Source organism: Artibeus jamaicensis, unplaced genomic scaffold (genome assembly GCF_021234435.1).
Source record: "Artibeus jamaicensis isolate MK-2021 breed Jamaican fruit bat unplaced genomic scaffold, CSHL_Jam_final scaffold_1964, whole genome shotgun sequence".
Taxonomy (NCBI): domain Eukaryota; kingdom Metazoa; phylum Chordata; class Mammalia; order Chiroptera; family Phyllostomidae; genus Artibeus; species Artibeus jamaicensis.
In genome coordinates this window covers 13,791,320-13,805,959 of record NW_026522030.1, presented here as the reverse complement: position 1 = coordinate 13,805,959, position 14,640 = coordinate 13,791,320, and the positions used below count along the sequence as shown (strand labels likewise).

The 14,640-nt window shown below is 49.2% G+C and overlaps 1 protein-coding gene across 4 annotated transcripts in view; it reads right to left on the bottom strand.

Annotated features, from left to right (window-relative positions):
• Positions 1-14,640, bottom strand: part of ABCA1 (ATP binding cassette subfamily A member 1) — a 120,425-nt gene that overhangs the window by 67,383 nt on the left and 38,402 nt on the right. For all 4 annotated transcript variants that reach the window (XM_037125993.2, XM_037125997.2, XM_037125994.2 and 1 more), the window contains one exon: positions 13,562-13,680. In XM_037125993.2, the coding sequence (XP_036981888.2) occupies positions 13,562-13,680 (119 nt within the window). The remainder of the gene's footprint in view (positions 1-13,561; positions 13,681-14,640) is intronic.

The following is a 14,640-nucleotide window of genomic DNA, read 5'->3' as shown; positions in this document are numbered from 1 at the left end:
CTTCCTTTCAGCTGACAAGGTCCAACAAGGGCCCGGGGGTCTCAAGATAACCCCCACCCCAGCAGTAAAAAGTATCCCCAAGTGCTAGTATTATACTCCCAGGGACACAAAGTGACTTGTGGGGTGTCCCAATATTCCTTTGGTAGGAGAAAGGAAGGAACATAGGAAAGCAGATGGCTTCAGCTGAAGCCCAGCACGAAAAGCCAGACACTAAGCATTCTGGAACAAAGAAAAGGCACCACACAGAGGGCCAGCCCTCTCTGACCCCAACAGAACAGAATATGCATGTGAGCTGACTCTCACTGACGAGGTGGCCATCAATCCCTCCTGAGGGTGAAAAGCCAGAACAGCGTGTGGACATCGTGTTGGGGAGCTTTGGAACAGCCTCCTCCCTCCGGAGCAGGGCTGCTAAAGGGTGGGAGGGCCGGCTCTGGCTGCACTTGCAACGGGTCTAGGTCATGAGCAATACCCTCCAGACCAGCAAGTGTGCTCAGTGTGTTTATAAGACTCTTCTGCTATGTCAACAGGCTCTGAGGATGAGAACAGCTGGATGTGATCAAACTCCAACCACTTATCAGTGAATTCCCTTGGATGAGACATAAGAACCAAGGAGCTGATGAAACAGTCAAGGACCCCTGGCAGTACACGTGCAGAGGTGGTAAGGTCACAGGGTGGGGAAGCAGCAAGGAGGCCAAAGACTCTTGGCTACGAAGAACTTACATTCTGGTCACGTGGACACCACACATGTGGACACTCAGATTCACACGCCACCACCAGCAGCTGCAGCCAGTGTGGACGCAGAAAGGCCATGTGGTACAGTGCACAAGTTCTCAACCTTGGCTCCTATTAGACTCATACAGGGAGCTTCACACAAATCCCAATGCCAAGGCCGCAACCCCCAATCACTAATCAGAACTGGGGCTAAGATCCAGGCATCAGAATTTCATAAAACTCCCCAGGTGATTTCAGACAATAATATGGTAGAAAGATCAGGGACATGGGACCACAAAAAACTTAAATCTGATGCTGGACTATGCTATGGTGTGGCTTTCAGGAATTCGTTGTGCTTTTCTGAGGTCAACTTTTCTAACCTAAGAGATAAGATCAACAGTATCCACCTTGCAAAGACATAAGAATTAGAGCTACTCATAGGTAAAGCACGAACAGTGAGCAACTGACTCATGGTAGGTGCTCGATACATGGTAACTTGTCATTTTGAAAAGAGTTTTCCACTCAACTTTACCCACATGCCACTATGAAGTACAGAGAAAAAGTAAGAACACAGACCCTGCCCTCAGGGAATGCCCAAGGCTGATAAGGGAGATGAACTGGTAGACCAATAAAACAGAAGGCAGGAGGCAGGATCACAGTTCCTGGAAGCACTTGACCAAGATGAGGTTCAGCTGCAAGGGTTCCATGGTGGAGAGTCAGGCAGGCACCCAATTCTGGAAAAGGGCAGAGCGCCACACTTCTCTAGGGGCTGTGGCTGGTGAGAAGAGGGCAAGGCCTCTCACGAGGCAGAGCCTAGATGCCCTATCGTCATACTGCTGTGCACGCAGCAGGCTCTCAGAAAAGGTTTTCAACTGAACAAATGATCAACAAGCAGATAAACACAGAGAGGAGACTCCTCAAACCCTAAGGAATGAGGGTGAAAAGGAAGAGGAAGGAATGCGGTAGGAGGCCGGGGTGGGGGGTGGCTATATATTTCTGGTCTCCGTCTCTCCCTTGTGTGGCTGGCAGAAAAATGAGTAGGGAAGCCAAGAGTTTTGAGAACGCCAGATGTCTGACACAGTCCTAATTCTTACCCCTCCTTTATGACTTAGGCCATGATTCACCTCCCCCATAAAGCCTGCCCTGACGTTCCCACTCACAAGCTGGGTTAGCTGGCCTCCTGCAGTGCCCTCACAGCATCCTGTGTTTCCCTTGAGCACAGCACAGATCAAGGTGCAGTTGTCCGAGCACACATCTTTCTCCCCAGAAGAGAAGTGGCTTGCGGGCCAGGACTTTGCAACTCTGGAGTGTAGCAGTGCCTGGCAAGAGGCGGCAGGCAGTAAATGGAGGGTGTGTGAAGGAATCGATGGCCACAAATGAGTGAATTAACCAAGGAACGGAGAGGATCTGGAAAACAGCCAATTACGGAGAAGTAAATTCACCCTGCAGTGAGTGGTTAGGGAAGAGTGGAACAGGGCAAGAAGGCCAAACAAACCAGATCAAGATAACACTGAGGTTTCTCAGGGAGTGGGGAAGTGTCAACAGAACACCTGGGGATGATAATGGCATCTAGCCGGAGGGGCTGAGGAGCTGGCGGTAAAATGAGAAAATGCACCTGAAGACCCAGTGTAATGCCGGGCATGCAGAAAGACAGCTACTGTCATTGTCACTTTCAGGAAAGACTGGTTTCATTGGTTTCCTTGCAAACTGCCCCTAAAGCACATGCTTTTAGAATACTTTAAAACACAGAAGGGACTTTGCCAACTAAATGGAGAAGTTGAATTTATGATCTAAGAGGGTGTGTGTCTCCACACATGCGTGTTTGTTTGTGTTATGTATTTGCCTGGCTGAATTCCCGAGTTCGACAGAATTATTGCATTCTTTCTGCTGATACTGTCTATAAGATAAAGAAAAAGGTTGAAGTTGACTGATTTGTCTATTCGGAACTTTAGAGAATAAATAAACCTAGCATTTTACCGAGAACCAATGGGAATGATCACATCTACAAGGTCACACTACAAGGATTAGCATTTGGTGGAAGATGACCAGTGAGAAAAGACCGGTTATTAGAGGTAAGACAGGAACACTATGTGGAAAAGATAGGCACTTAGCCTTTTAACTTTGCCCAAGTGAGTTGACGTGACTTCAGTTTTCTTATCCATAAGATGTGGGATGAGAAGATAGTCCCAGGGGATCTTCTCATCCATGGTATTGAAAGGTACACTTGGGGCAAAAGGGAATCGGCACTGGATACAAAGTCACAAGATCTGAATTCAAGACCTAGCTTTGCTGTTCCTTAACTGTGTGACCATGAACCTCACTCTTCCTCTTTTCTTAATCTCCATGGGCCTCCCTTTCCTTAAACATAAAACAGGGCTATTAACACTCACGGGCCGTTGTAAAAACCAAGATCAAGGATGGAAAAGAAACTTTTTTAATAGAGAAAGAGCTGAGGAGCCCCACAAGCTGCCTCAGTAACTGAGAAGGTATGAATGCTGACAATAGAACACGGCCATCAGGGAGCTGGACTGGTCACTACACTGCGAGTCCCTGCTGCCTGCAGGAGACCGAAAGTCCAGCAAAAGGCCGAGAGCGCTTTCCTGCTGCAACCGCTCCAACGTGGTTCAGAATACTTGGTCCGCTGAACTCAGCCTCCTTCATTGTGCCAGGAGGAGCAAATGGTGGCCTGTCCAATTCCCAAGAGCTTTCTTTGGGTGGGGCGAGGTGGGGCAAAGGAAAGGAGGAAAAAAAAAACTAGGACCTTGGAGTCTAAAGAACAAAACAAGTGAAGTGTGTATTTTGTGGGCTGAGGAAAAACAGGACAGAATCTTATTTCTTGCCAATCCTCTGGGCCAGACCTATCTGACCAAACTAAGGACACACTTCCAGAGCAGGTAGACGGGTGTGGCGGGGGAGGCCCTGCACCTGGGGGGTGCTTTCACAGCCACTTAGTGTTCGTTCCCCTGATTCTCTCCAGCCTGCCTGCGCGCAGTGGAGAAGCAGGAGGGAAGGAGGCAAGAGGGGAAAGGAGGGAGGAGGGGGAAGGAGGGAGGAGGGGGAAGGAGGGAAGCAGCAGGAAGGCGGAGGAGGGAAGCCCTCAGCCAGAGCGCTGGGGTTACTGCCGGTCAGCGCCCTCCAGTCCCCAGCTCAGATTTCAAGATCGCTGTAGTCTCTTTTGTTCAACATGAAAAGGAACCACAGCAATCAGCTGCTTGAGAAGTGGGTGGAGAAGGCAAATGAAAAAAGGAGAAGTGGAGAAGGAGATCACGTCAACATCCAAGGCCCAGATACACTACTTAAAATGACCCCAGGAGGGTCTCCCAGCCCCCGCCCTATCAAATGGCCTTGAGAGACCTGGGCCAAATTCTAACCAGCCTAAGCTTGTCTGACTTTATAAACAAGACCTTGAAACATTTCTCTGCTATAAAAGGGCTAGTAACAAACACACTCAAGTGTCTTCTTGGGTTTTTTTTCCCTTATTGTAGTTTTTGATTGTTTTCCCAATGCTAGGATGCTAGGCCTGTATTTTCTTCTTCAAGAATAGGGACCACCTGTTTCACTGAGACGGCTGGACCCTCCCCTGGGAAGACCAGGGTTCCCCTAGGGAGCTCGGGGCTTTGGAGAAGCAGGGGAAGCAGCATGACCTGGCTGTTCCCTGGCGGAACCCCTTGGTAGGTGGAAGGAGGCCAGGGTCCTGGGGTGCACAGAGCCTCAGGACCTCCATGCTGGGCGCCTGGGCCTGGGGTTCCCAACCCTGAACAGATTTCCTTCTCTACAGAGAAGGCTTGCTGAGGGATACTGAGACATAATGAAAAGATGTCAGGTTCTAGAGTCTGGCTAACCTGGCTGAAATCTCGATCCCAGATTTTTTTAGTTACATGGCCTTGGAGAGGTCCCTTAGGCTGAGCCTGTGTTCCTCGGTCAACGAAGGTCTGTCCCACCAGGGGTGTGGGTTAGGTAACCACAAACGACATTATGAATGTAAAGTACCCCGAACACTGACTCATTATGTATGAAAAATACAAGCTGAAAGTGAAATTCAAAATAAATATTGATAGAGTCCTGATAACAATTATGCAAAGGGTTCCCAAGAGAAACCAGAAAATTCAGGGTTATGCTCCCTGAACTCTTTGAGGCAAGTCCTAAGGAAGCCAGAGCCTTCTCTTGAAACCAGTGGGGGTTCTATAACTTTAGGAGCCTCATAGTCCTTAAAGTATTTTACATGTAATGTGAACTTGCATTCATGGAGCAACGTTTAAATGGCTACTGAACCCCAAATACTAGTGCTATTGTTCAAAGCAGCAACATTTCTCTGTGCTGCTTGAAGGCAGGAGCCTGTGACAAAAGAGATGCTATGTGAAGACATGACCCCCCCGCCACCTCGGCCTTCCCAAGAGGACATGGAGAGAGGAGAGGGTCGATGAACAGAGCTGTGAGCCTCCAGCCCTCTCTGCCACTCCAGAATCAGTCCTAGTTGAAATCGGGAGCTGGAGAGAGACACTACACATACCTGCCCCCAGATCCATGTAGGCAATAGCATACTCATCTCTCACTGGGAAGCGGCGAAGGTGAGAGAGATTGCAGGCAGCCCCTGGAATGAGGACTCCCATCGACTGATAAGCACCTGAACAGTCAACAGGTCCTTGTAGCCCCAAAGGAGGAGGGTGAGTTGTGCTCACACTAGCCAGGAGCACTCCTGACACAGGGTGGGGGGGTGTTGGAAGACAGAACAGGGCTGGTTTGGGAAGCCCAGATGAAATGAAGGTAATACTGAGGAGACAGCTTTAGCCCAAATGAGTTCTGAAACTAAAGGAAAATTGAGCTAGGGGCTGAGAAGGGAACCTTTCCAGGACTGGATGAAGGAAGAAATGTTAATGTATATCTAACATGTACATAGCTTTGTTTTTCTTATTTGAAAGTTAATGAAGTCTATGAAAGGGCAAGGTAGTGATGGCCAGAGGAAGGTGATTAGTATTTACTGATCATCAGCCATGTGACATGTGTTATTCTTTTTAAATCCCTAAAACAAATTTACAAGAAATGCATTATTCCCATCTTTCAAATGTGAAAACAGGTCCAGAGAGGTTAATACCCTGCCTAAGGTTACAGAGCAAATGGTGAATTTGAACCCCAACAGCTCTGACTGCAAAGCTTTGACTCTTTCTACTGTATCGGGAATTAAGTAAATCTCTTTATACTCTTTCAGAAATGCTCCATCATGATTCTGGCATAAAAGCTAAGGATGCCCCCCCCTACTTCTCAGTCCTGGAATAAAAATGCAAACACAGTGTGCTGGGGACATGCTGAGTTTTGGAGTCAGACAAGCTTGGGTTCCGTTCACAGCTTTATGACCTTGTGCGGCAGACACAAGCCTTTCCAGCCTCAGTTTCCCCGTCAATAAAATGGGGATGGTAACATCAACCTGCTAGTGCCAGTGTAAGTCTTGAAGGGCACAATGTATTAAAATGTGAAATGGCTTCATTGCCTGGTGCACCTTCCTCTGCTAGAGCACGCATCACTCTGACGCTGCTCATTTGTGCCTCAGCACGACAGCGGTCCGAGGGCCAGTAGCAGGATGCTCTCCCCTAGAAACAAACTGGACTCCCAAACGGCTCTGTCACCCAAGACTATACACAGAATCTTAAGTTTATAAGGTTGGAAATAAATCTTAAGCTGGAAACACAAGTCACAAAGTACTGGGTTTTGGGGTTTTTTTTTTCCAGTACTGTTCTTGGTGATAACCATCCAAACAGTGGAAGACAGTCCAATATCATGGGGTACACGCTGTCCTGTGGTCAAGTGCGCTGGTGCTTTCTATTCTCGCCTGGGTAAAGCTGACCTTTGATTCGACTTAGTTCAAGCAATATTTCAACACAGCGCTGCAGCCCGGCAGCCACCTGATTACGGCCTGGCTGGGAGCAGCCCCTGTCCTGGGCTATGGGAGCCAACCTGGCTGAGACAGGTCTAGGAAAACTCTCTCACGCTAGGCGGGAAGGTTTCAAAATATAAAACCCTGTGACCCTGAATTAGAACTTCTGACATGTGCGTTCAGGAAATGAACTGCAATCACCCAAAGATTTAAAGCAATTTCCAGTTCAATGATGTAATATTGACACATGTCATCGGCTCTTCCAATGAGATGGCACACAGGGGGGCCCACACAGGCAAAAAACAAAGCTGGGGCTGCAGCTTCAACTTCAGCAGCTGCTGTGGGGGGGGGGGTGAAAGAGGTCGGGTGTGGAGGGAGATGTGGCTGTGAGTCACGGGACGTTCTTTCCAGACAGACCTTGGGGAACGTTCCACCCATGCCTGTTGCCCACGAAGCCCAGAAGTGGAGCAAGTCTGGCATTTCTGTTTTGGAAGCCCTCTTGTCTCCTTTCTCATTCTATCCTGTCCTGTGACCCTGGAGAAGTTTCTGGCTACAGTAGGCTGACCCTCTTTAGGACACAATAATGTGTGTGTCCTAAAGAGTATTAATGACTGAAGATGTACCCCTTTTCCTGCCTTTTGCCAGCTGTACTACCTTAGGCAAGTTACTTAGCCTCTCTGAACTTCAGCTCCTTCAGGTGCATAGAAAGGAACAAAATTCCCTACTTCACATGATGGTCATGAAAATACAGTGAACTAAAGTCCAGGCCTGGTGCATCTTATGTGCCAGACCCTATACTAAATGCTTTATCGTTATTAGCATGCCCATTACCCACAATATGTCTAAGAGAGGTTCTGTTACTATCTCCACTTTGAGGAAACTGAGACACAGAAATGTTGTCATGAAATGACCTGCTGGTAGGAAGCAGGGCAAAATCTGAACCAAGGCGGTCTGGCTGCCAAGTCTGTTCCAAGTCAACATTAATTTGTGCTGCCCAGCGGATGTTTACAAGATGGTAATTTTACATCTGCTTCCCGCAACACCCCACCACAGCCAAGGACACTGCCATGTCCCTAGAGCCTGCCCTGCCCGCTGGGGATCTTGCTTTTTGATTGTCAAAGATCAAGGCAGAACCAAAGGTCCATAGTTAGTTCTCGGTATTGCCAGTAATCCAACAGCCAGGAAGTTATGACCCTTTCCCCTAAATAAATTCCAGCATAACCATCAGGACTTATTTCACAAAAGTCTTACAGAGCACAGGCCAAACAAGCAAGACTGGGACCATGAAAATACAGAAAATGGCAGGCACACACACCACTGACACGCAGAGACCTAGCCGAAGGGATGGGAAAGCTCCAGACCCAAGTCAGCATATCAGGATGCAGGCAGCGCTGCCCTGGGTCTCTCTTCCAGTCCCTCCCCTTCCCAACCTTGACCTCAGTGATGTGGGATGTCCTCCAAAGGGACAGCTCCAGCCAAGCCACAAAATGCCTCAAGTTCTTCCTTGTTCTTTCCTGGCTAAGTTATCATCAGCTTCAGAGGACTCTACATCCTGGACAGAAAGTATTTCAGGAAGCCCTACTCGGAGGCTATGGGAGGCCAGTTGTAACCTTAGTCCTCAGTGTAGGAAGGCGAGATAAAGTCCTCTAGGCCACGCAAACAACCACGTAGGCTGTGCCCTACCTGACTTCAGAAGCACCATTCTCGTGGGAAGTGCCGCTCACGTGGACTGGGGTGTACGTGGCAGCACCGAAATGTATCACGTGGCAGCCATGCATGTAGCTGGAGGGCCCTCCCTCCTCACCTACCCGGCCTGGCCTCATTTAGCAGGACTGGAAAATCATCTCCTGAATTCCCACGGAGCGCATGTGGGGTTTCTGATAAAAGGTGTTGGTGCGGCTCTAATTCGGGACAGGGCCTGACACCTGGAGAGCTAAAACCGTGGCTGAGGATGGAAGCTGCTGAGTCCCCTGCACAGGGGAGACTGGGGATCCGCATTCCGGCCCCACCACAGAAACTACAGCTTTGTCCGCTGGGCCAGGCCCCGACTGATAAAGACAGAGAACACGCACAGCGCCCTCACACACCCAGGAATTGTCCCCGGCCAGCCTAAGCAACGGTGATGCTCAGGGAGAAGCCACAGGATGCCGCAGTAGACAAGAACCCAGCTGCCCCGGGAATGGGGAGCAGCGGGGGAGTTGGGGAACTCCGTAGAGGAGATGTGCAGGATGGTCTGTCTACCCAAGAATGGCAAGAGGCTCAGCCCCAGGACATGTCCTTCCCACCTCCAGCCAAGCAGGAAGCCTTGACCACTATATATGGCAAACTCGGGAGGGGGCTTGGGCCCGTGGTACCACCTGGAGACGAAGGATTTGGGAAGCAAGCAAGGCATTGGGGCCAAGTGGGTATCTGAGCAGAACGTTCAGCAGAAGAAGGCTAGTGAGCTTGTCAGGTAACACAAGGGGATGCAGTCGAGTAGTTCAAAGGGAAAAGCAGTAAAAACAAAGAAGCACAGGGACACCTCCTTCTCCAGCCCAGGCCTGACCAAGCGGCACCAGCCTCATCTGGGAGGCCTTAGCTCTGGCTGGCCTGTCAGGCTCACCAGCGTGGGGTCGGGTGGGCTGCATGGTGTGAGGCTGAGGGGGAGAGCAGAGGAAGAGGGTGAGGAAGGAAGCAGTTCTCGTTCTCTCTCTCTCTCCAGTACCTCTGGCAGGGGCAGATTTGGGGGGGGGGGGGGGGTCGCTTTAAGAAAAAGAATTATTTTTTAAAAGCCTACTTTTGGCAATTTTTGATTGCTAAGAACCCTACGAGAACCCTTTGCCTTGGAAGCGGGCTATGAATGAAAATCTTTTTTCACTACTCAGTAAATCCACTTCAGACCTCTCAGTTCACGGCCACCCTTCCAATAAAGTTCTGGAAAATAAACCTTGTGAAAAAAAGAAGGCTGAGACTGTTTTAAGAACTTTTATCATTATGATTAATTTAGAGTCCCATCAATGTGGGTTCACACAAGGGAATCAACTTGAAAACTACACGCTGCGGGATTTTATATTTTTCAAAGAACTTTCACTTGACCCTTAAAATCTGTGAAGGGCAAGCGTCTCATTCTTTTTTCAAAGATTCATTTGTTTATTTTTAGAGAGAGGAGAAGGCAGGGAGAACGAGTGGGGGAGAAACGTCGACATGTAAGAGAAACATCCTTTGGCTACCTTTTTCTTGCACACCCCCAACTGAGGACCTGGCTCACATGTGCCCTGACCGGAATCAAACCAGCGACCTTTCGGTCTGCAGGACGACTCCCAACGCACGGACCTGTACCACCAGTCAGGGCAGAACAGGGCAGGTATCTTCTTTCACCATCATTCCACAAAGATTCGCTGACTGCTTACTTAGTCCGTGCCTGCTGATGCTTGGGAGAGAGTCAGGAATGAGGGTCAGTCCCGCCCTCGGGGGTCACGGTACAGGGGACACCCCACATCACCAGTGAGTCCCATGTGCTCCCCCGTCCAACTACTGACCGAGGTTCCGAGACAAAACATTTTCAGCTTGTCTCGCCAAAGTCCCGATTTTGAGGCAAGGACAGTGGAGGCCCACAGAGGTCAGACAAATTGGCGAGGCCACAGAGCCAGCCAGGAATGGAAGGGGTGGTGAACGAACTCAGATTTACAGTGTGTCAACAATGTGGCACGCCCCCGCCATCAGTCACCCGCAGATTCCACCCAGTGCACTGCTCAACAACCCCTGGCGCGGTGATCGACACCCTCAGGGGAAAGGAAGGCCGGGAAGAATCAAAGCATGCCCGAGGTTCACACATGAGGAGGCTGGATTTATCCCCCAAACGAATCTTAATAACAAAGCCCAAATGTCTTTCTGCTGTACCAGCGTTTTCCAATCTCCAGCCATTCACAAACTACACTCACAGTTTTACCATACCCACATGAAATGTTTTCTTTAAATCAACTTCTTTTTTACTATTTAACATCCTCCGAAGCAGTAATACACATGGCATTGCAACTGATACGGGTTAAAGTTGAAGCTTGTTATCTGTGTGCTGCCTGAAATTACACAAAACTCACCTGGAGACACACCCCTTAACAGTCTGCATCTCACGGCTACAAAATCTAGACCCGTCACTTTTTGTAGCATTTCTGAAAATCTGCACGATTTTTATATTTCCGTTGGGTTGCGGAAATGAGAGGGACTGACGAAGGATGGGCGTTCCTCACACCGAGTCCCAGGCATTGAGGCAGCCCCCCCTCAGCCTGCCTGTTTGTAGGTTTGGGAAGAAAATAATAAAGTGTCTGAAAAGTTCCAGTGGTGGGAAAACTCAGGTCCCTCTGGAAGGCTTTCCACGTGGATTTCTCATTAGGGTGCCTTCAAGGGTCGTTAGACTTGTCTATGACCAAACTGCAGAACTGAGAGGCCTTCCCATTTGGAAGATGAGCTGGCCAGCACAAGGCAGCGCTGGTGGAAGAGAACTGCGGGTTTCGCTGTGTCCCACTCCCAGAACATTCCTCCTGTGACTGCAAAAACTGGGGAAGCCTCTGGCCTCTTCTTGTCTAGAACAGAAGTTCCACAGGGATGGAAGCAAGTTTGATTAGTGCCCCACTGAGCCCAGCACCTTGGGTTGAATGACTGAGTCAAGCAGCCCATTTATCTATACAATGAACTGACAACCTCTGAAGTTTCATTCAGTAAAGTGAAAATAAAACAATGCTCTAGCTCAGGAAACCACAGACTAAAAAAGAAAGTTTGAGTAGAGACCCCTCCCTCCAGTCCCCGTGTGCACAAATTATCTGTGGAGAGCCCAAAGGATTTAGCAGATGCGAACGGAAGGGAAGAACCAGGGAAGTTCTCCAACTGGGTCACAGAAGCAAGAGCTCAGGAGTTGAGCATTGATGACCATGTAGGTTGGTGCATCTTTAAGATGTTGAATGGTAGTTTCCAATGTGGTGGTTAGTGTCCAGTGGACTGACCCAAACTGCAAGCCTTGGTCCCATGGTCATCACTGACTTGGTGGAGAACAGGAAGAGCTATTTATCAAAAACCTAGGTGGCAGGAAATGACAAGCAGCAGCAAAACTGAAATCTAAAACGGGGTTGATAGGATGAGATGACATTAGAGGATCTAAAAATGTAACATAGAAAAGAGACAGGTATTTTCCTTAGGTTCAAAAAGCCAACCACACAATTAAGGAATGGAGAACAAGTAACTTGCAAGAGCAAGTATTTCAAAGACTCCACAGTTCTGGCTGCCGGCACGTGGACTCGGAGTCAACAGTGTGACGTGTGTGCCCAAACGTCTGCCGCAATCTCAGACCGCATGAACAGAAATGCAGGGCACAGGACAAAGGAGGCAGAAGTCCCCTTTGCTCTGTGCTGGGATGCTGCTGTACTCCGATAAACCTCGGAAAAGACAGAGACACACTGAAACCCAACCAGAGGGGAGGAAGAAATGGGATGTTAGATGCTACTTTAACATCTTTCAGTGATTAAACGTTCTATCTCATTTATTCCTCAAAAAAAAAATCCCATAGGGTAGCTTCTTCTACTGTCCCCATTTCATAGACAAGAAGCCTTAAATAAGTTATTCACAAAGCCACAAAACCACCAACCGAAACATCTTAACACTCTCTCCTCTCTCCTCTGGGCCACACCGTCTCTGGAAGAAACCTGGGCTCTGCCTCTGACCTGCCAGGCAGGTGTCCTTCAGTAGATGAGGAAAGACTGAACCTTTGCACGGTCCTTGCTCCCTCTCTGTGTCCTGCACTGGGACACACACACATGTGCAGGACCGGGGGCCTACTGGGCAGCATCCAGACGGCCTGGCCATGCAGCCAAAAGCGGTCCACTGGGGACACCTCAAATCTGACCCTAAGCACCGTCACGTCTCTCTCTGATGTGAAGCAATACCTCCTCCGTGCCAGCATTCACTCGGCTTTCCTTCCCTTTGTTCCCAGGCCCCACACTGCCCGCTGCCTCTTTTCCAGGCCAGAAAAAGGACAGTTCTCTCCAACCAAGAGAGAGCTCCAATCCAAATCTGGTTTAAACACTAACACTTTTCACCACTTCTTATTTTGCCAAGTGGATCAAAAACTGGGAGGCCTTTCAGAGAAGGCCAGCCTGCCCCAGCCCTCCCAACACCAAAGTGAGTAAAAAGTACCTTCCTGGAGCAGTGACAACAGCTGGCAGCGACAGCAGCTGGGGAGCAATTTATCACTGACATTGTTTACAACCACCGGGGCACAGTGATGATAGAATGCAGACTGACTTTTGTGGGCTTCCTTATTGCTTTTAAATTCTCTACAGACCATGCACAGCATCGTTGTGTGTGCCCAGGGGACCGTTCCCACGCCCCTGGGCCCTGGGAGGCCACTGCCTGGGAGGCTGCTCCTTGACTTCTTCGGCCAGCGCCTCGCTCAGCAAACTGCCTGCTTCCCAGACACTTTTCCTTCATGGCATTCCTGGCACTCATCAGATCAGAGAACAAGAGTTCACTTTTGAAAGATCAGAGGTCAACTGTCCATCAGACTAAATCAAACGTCTAGAAGGCAGATGAATCGCATCTTCCTTTTAGAAAGAAATGTGTACTTTCACTTAGCCATATCAAATTGCAACTTCAATGCTCTTCTATATGTAGAAGTATCCCCGTCTATAAATCTGCTCATTCACTGCAACCACACAGCCAACTCCAAAGGAAAGAAGTTGGAAGCATCCTGCACCACCCCTAACTGTCCTAACCCCGAGCCACTCCTCTCTGGGGGGTTTTCTCCTGTCACCCAAAACGAAGTCAGCGCACTCATTGTCTTCCCAGTTTCTTCTCAAATGCCTCCTGCGGAAAGGTCCCACAGCCCAGGCTCAGAGGAGGACAGGCCAGTAGGGAAGAGCTAAAAGGGACAAGCCCCAGGCCACCTGAGTTGCTCTCTCCATGGTACAGGCTGATTTCCAATCACAAACCAATACACGCAAGGCTTTTGCTTACCAGAGCTGTTACTCTCGATCTTCTGTAATGTTCTCAGAACACTGTGTATGTCCTTCATGCTGGTGTCTTTCTGGCTGTATAAAAGAAGCCGCTGAGCATCTGAGAACAGGCGAGACACACTGCAGGGAGGACAGGAAAAGCACAAAAGCTCTCGTTAGGCCAGCTGCTTCTCCCTCACAGAGAAAGTACCTGCCTGGTACACACGCTCAGCCCGGCTGCCTGGTCCTCCTCTCCAGCTGTTCTCCATGCCCCGCTTCACTGACACCCTGTGCTTTTAAACTGCCACCCACCAGCCCTGCCCCAAACGCTCTTTCCCGTGTGTCCACCAGATCCTACCACCTCCTTCAAGGCCCAGCCCACATGCTTCCTCCCCAGGAAGCCCTCCCTCACACACGCTCACACACACACACTCCCCCAGGGCCAACTTAATCCCATGAGACACAGTGGGCACAGTACCCAGGGCTCAGGACACTCCTGGGGCCCACAAAAATATTTTAATTTCCTTTAAATTCAGAATAAAAACCAACATTCAGGATATGTATAAGATGGATTCAACCTTCATTATACTCATCTTTAGACTGGCACATTAAACAATGAAGTTTTTAATAGTTCTGCATAGCAGAAGGGGCCCCAGGTCCATGTAACGTGGCCCTGCCTGCCCTGGCTGCAGCTTCCGCAGAATTGTCCTGAGTCCTGACTGGTACAGCTCAGTGGACTGGGCATCGTCCTACAGACTGAAAGGGTGCTGGTCAATTCCCAGTCAGGACACATGCCTGAGTTGCTGGCTAGCCCCCAGGGTTGGGGCATTCAAGAGGCAACCAGTCCGTGTTTCTCCCAGACATTGATGTTCCCCTCCCTCTCTTTCTGCCTTCCTTTCTCTAAAAATAAATCAAATCTTTTATTTAAAAAAAAAAAGAACTGTCTTAATATGCTTCCTACAGTCCAATCTACCTCATACCATGGTTCTATGCATTCCAAGAATCTTCAATGGCGCATTCGGCCAACACTTACTAAGCCCACACTTGTATCTGGAGTTGAAGTCAGGAGCCAGAAATACAAAAGTGAAGGAAGTGGCATCC